Source organism: Vombatus ursinus, unplaced genomic scaffold (genome assembly GCF_900497805.2).
Source record: "Vombatus ursinus unplaced genomic scaffold, bare-nosed wombat genome assembly UNPS02014797.1, whole genome shotgun sequence".
Lineage (NCBI taxonomy): Eukaryota > Metazoa > Chordata > Mammalia > Diprotodontia > Vombatidae > Vombatus > Vombatus ursinus.
This window is the reverse complement of record NW_020954575.1, coordinates 15094182-15098497: the sequence shown is the minus strand read 5'-3', so window position 1 is coordinate 15098497 and position 4316 is coordinate 15094182. Positions and strand designations below refer to the sequence as shown.

At 49.6% G+C, this 4316-nt stretch overlaps 1 protein-coding gene across 4 annotated transcripts in view; it reads left to right on the top strand.

Moving 5' to 3' along the window:
• The first annotated feature begins 225 nt into the window (after nucleotides 1-225).
• RSAD1 (radical S-adenosyl methionine domain containing 1) overlaps nucleotides 226-4316 on the top strand; it is a 16477-nt gene continuing 12386 nt past the window's right edge. For 3 of the 4 annotated variants that reach the window (XR_003569838.1, XM_027870289.1, XM_027870288.1), the window contains exons 1-7: nucleotides 264-779; nucleotides 965-1098; nucleotides 1307-1511; nucleotides 1927-2292; nucleotides 2664-2727; nucleotides 2807-2954; nucleotides 3250-3304. Coding sequence is in view for 3 of the 4 variants with exons in the window: in XM_027870289.1 (XP_027726090.1) it covers nucleotides 1040-1098; nucleotides 1307-1511; nucleotides 1927-2292; nucleotides 2664-2727; nucleotides 2807-2954; nucleotides 3250-3304 (897 nt within the window). In the remaining variant the exon portion in view is untranslated. The other variant, XM_027870287.1, reaches the window with a different exon arrangement.

Below are 4316 nucleotides of genomic sequence, written 5' to 3'. Positions count from 1 at the left end.
GGAAGCCAGGCCCCCGGACGGCTTTGGAAGAAGGGCCGAAGGCCGTGACCAAGATCTGGGGCTTGCTGCAAGTCTGGCGTTAACAGGGATCCGGGCTTGCTGCAAGGCCGCGGCCACCCTAGGCACTCCATGTGCGAGCAGACGGAGCTGCGTCGGGGGACCCGGCCAAGGTCAAATACACGGCCAGGCACGCCCGCGAACCGAAGAGCGGCCGGCGCCTGGGAGCCGGAGCGCCGCGCTTTACGTGCACGTGAGTAGAGGAGGGCCAGCCCTACCTCTAATCCCAGCCCTGGGCTGGCTCCAGCTCCAGCTCCAGCACCAGCGCCTGCCCCAGCCCCAGCTTTAGGTTTGGACAGCACTGCTCCCAGTTTGGAAATTGAGAGCCCTTTCCCTCTGCCCTGGGAGGCAGTCTGGCAACTTGTTTGTAAAAATATTTCAATAACTATATTTTAGTAGCATTGGTTTCCTTTATAATCCTATGCATTTTATTTTATGATTTAGAAAATATTGCTCTCCTCACTTAATAGTTCTTAGAACCGTTATCAAATCAACTATCATTGTCCCTCAAAAGAGTGTATCTATCTATTCCTTTATGGCTCCTCCACTTACCATCCCTGTAACTTTCCAAACCAAAATGAAGTGATCCGGGATGGAGTACGCTTCCGGACCTTGAAGAATCCTGGGTTGGAGAAGAGAAGGATTGAGTTTGGGGGTGCTCAGATGGGGAAGAGAGGCAGCTGTCTCTCCCCTTTCCCTCCACTGGGGAACTGGAATCAAAGGTATTCATGAGCATTGAAAGATTGGGATAGAGAAGTAGTGTTAGGAACCTAGCTGAGCCCTGGAAGGGGCTGGGTGACCTAAAGTCACCTGCCTCACCCACCCTCCCTCCTGTTTTCTCTTCTCACTCTCTCGTCTCTGTCTCTCTGTCTGTCTCTGTCTTTCGGTTTCTGTCTCTGTCTCTCAGTGGCCATACTGTGAAAAGCGCTGCAGTTACTGTAACTTTAACAAGTATATCCCCCGAGGGCTGGATGAAGATGCTATGCAGAGATGCCTTGTGAAGGAGACAACTACCCTCCTGAAACTCAGTGGGGTGCAACGGTGGGTTCCTTGGAGGGGACCTTCTTCTGGAGATGGAGAGATGGGAGGGGAAGGGCATCAATCAGTCAATTCACTGGCATTTATTAAGAACCGCTGGGGGCAGGCACTGCGCCAAGTACAAGGAATACAAAGATTGGGGACCTTCAGGGCACTTGCTTAGGCCTTATCTCATCCCCCTCCCCCTCCTCTGCTGCTGCTTCCTTTCTAGGATTGACTCTGTGTTCTTTGGTGGGGGGACACCGAGCCTGGCTAGCCCTCACACAGTGGCCACAGTCCTGGAGGCTATCGCCCAGACTACCCACTTGCCTGCCAAAGCTGAAGTTACTCTAGAAGCCAACCCGACCTCATCACAGGCATCAAGGCTGGCTGCCTTCCAAGGGGCAGGTATCAACAGACTATCCATTGGCGTCCAGGTGACCAGCCACTCCCCTCCCCTTATACAGCCCTTCTGCTCTGCCTCCCCTCCCCCTTCTCTAGGTCTTACTCTGAGGTTAATTGGCTGATTGAGTCAGCTCCCTACCCTTCTTAACCTTTTTGGTGTCATGGACCCCTTGAGCAGATTTTGGAACCTTCTCAAAATAATGTTGTTAAATGCATAAAATAGTAGTTATCAAAACATTTTTTTAAGAAAAGAAGTTCACAGACCCCAACTTTTCTCTTTTTCCAGAAGCCCTCTGCCTGTCTTCTAACTTTCTCCCTGCTCCATATATGCTCACATCCATACCTCATCAAGGCCAAATTTTGTCCTCCGCCCCCTTGCCAAACCAGGCTACACTGTAGTTCTTCCCTCACAGTCCCTCCTTTTCGTTTCTCCTTTCCCTCTTTCAGTCCTTAGATGATACAGAACTCCAGCTGCTGGGCAGGACACACTCAGTGTCAGAAGCCTTGAGGACCTTGGAAGAGGCATGGCGTCTGTTTCCAGGGCGCACATCTGTGGATCTCATGTTTGGCCTCCCAGCGCAGCAGGTGGAACCATGGCTCAGGCAGCTGCAGGAGCTACTTTCCCTCTGTGATGACCACATCTCTCTCTACCATCTGACCCTGGAGAGAGGCACTCTGCTCTTTGCCCAGGTCCAGCAAGGGACCCTGCCCTCCCCAGACCCAGAAGCTGCAGCTGAGATGTACCAGGATGGGCGGGAGGTCCTGAGGGAGGCCGGCTTCCGCCAATATGAAGTTTCCAACTTTGCGAGAAATGTGAGCCATTACTTTGAAGTATGATGTTGGATGGAAGGGGAAGGGGCTATCAGTTGTTCAGAGGGCAATGAGGAAGTCCAGGCCGTAGAGAGAGAAGGGTGGGGCATATGGGTAGAAAGGCATCAGAACTGGGGAAAGGGCAAACATTGGGAAGGCACTGGGGAGCCTGAGAAGGCACTGTGGCATCTGCCTGGGGGTTTCTAGGGCTCGTATACTCATATACTCCTCCTTCCTTGACTAATTCAAGGATACTTGTGTGAGGCCTATGGCATATGGCATATGCCCTAACTTGGGTGGGGAACTTCCCAGGCTGGGCATTCATATCACCCAATGGGGACGGGCTCTGCACTAACTCTCCCCTTCCCTTGCAGGAAGCTCTCAGCACCCATAATTGGACCTATTGGCAAGGTGGTCAGTACATAGGTGTTGGGCCTGGTGAGTCCCATGACCAGATGGGAAGGCCAAGATCAAAGAGCTAGGAGTGAGCTATACTAATATGATTTCTCTGTCTTAGGGGCCCATGGGCGATTTGTGCCCCAGGGGGATGGAGGGAGCTTTCGGGAAGCTCGAATCCAGACATTGGAACCTGATAATTGGATGAAGGAAGTTTTAATGTTTGGACATGGCACCCGGAAACGAGTGTCCCTGAGTGAGCTGGAGCTGTGAGTATATCTGGGCGAAGCTTTTCTCTGTACTGTTCCCCACCCCCACCGACTATTCTGAGCATTATTATTGACTGCCTTCCCCTCTTTGTGTATTTCCTAGGGCTTCACCTACCATATACACATACAAATACACCTGACATTGTGTATGTCATTGTGTGTGTGTGTGTGTGTGTGTGTGTGTGGTGATGATGATGATGATGATGACAATGATGATGGTGGTGGTGGTGGTGGTGACTCCTTTCCCCAGAATCCCTTGAGCATTGGTGCAGCTCTGTTTGCATCTCTGTTTCAGATTGGAGGAGGTTTTGGCTCTGGGGTTACGTACAGACATAGGAATCACTCACCAGGTAAAGTGACTGATGACAACTGCTTTCTAGAGTTTGCTCTGCACCCTTCTCACCTCCAAGGCCTTCTGTGCCAGCCTGGAGATCATATACTACCTACCATTCAGTCACACATGCACACATACCGTCACACAATGAACACCCTTCCACACTGGGCCAAGTCTAGAGGTCCATCATGGAGCAAGTCCCAAAGGATGCTTTTGTGTATCATAGGGTCTTCCCTTTCTCCCTTTCTAGAGATGATGGAGCAGTATCTAAAGCTGTGAATAGAGAAAACCACAGCGGAGGAAAGGAACTCCTCACAGGCCTAGTGTTTAGGCATGAGGACTGAGTTAGACCACATTTAGTGGGGAAGCTGCAAGAATGTCAGCTTGACTCTGACTTAGCATCAGGCCGGTCTATGAAGTGGGAGTGACATTTGCAACTAATTGTTTTATTCATCGGACAGATATGTATTAAGTTCCTGTTTTGTGCTAGGCATGCAGGCAGGTCCAAAGACAAACAAGAGTTGGTTCCTGCCCTTGAGAAACTAGCAATTTAATAGAAGAGATTAAAAGCAAGCACACAAATAACCAATGCAAAAGAGGATATGGTAGGTAGATAGAATAGCTACAAGCCATTATTATAGGATTTTATAAGAGATCACTTCCTGCTGGAGTGAGCAGAGGAAGATTAATGGAAGGCATGGCTTTTGAACTAGGCCTTGAAGGATATGTGGGATTTCAGTGGGTGAAAATGGGGGGGGGGACACGTGGCAGAAAAGGCATTTGGAGAATGGGAAACAGTGTGAGCAAAGGTGGGAAAATAAGAGGTGTATTCAGAGAATGAGGAATAGTTTGGCTGGAGTATAGGTATCATGAGATACAGCAAGGAAGAAGAGATTTGGGAGTCAGGTTGTGGAAAGCCTTGAATGCCAGAATCAATAGTTCTGACCTTTTTTTTTAGGGGACAGTGGGGAGCCATTGAAAGGTTCTTTTTTTTTTTTTTTTTTTTTTTTTTTTTTTTTTTTTTTTGT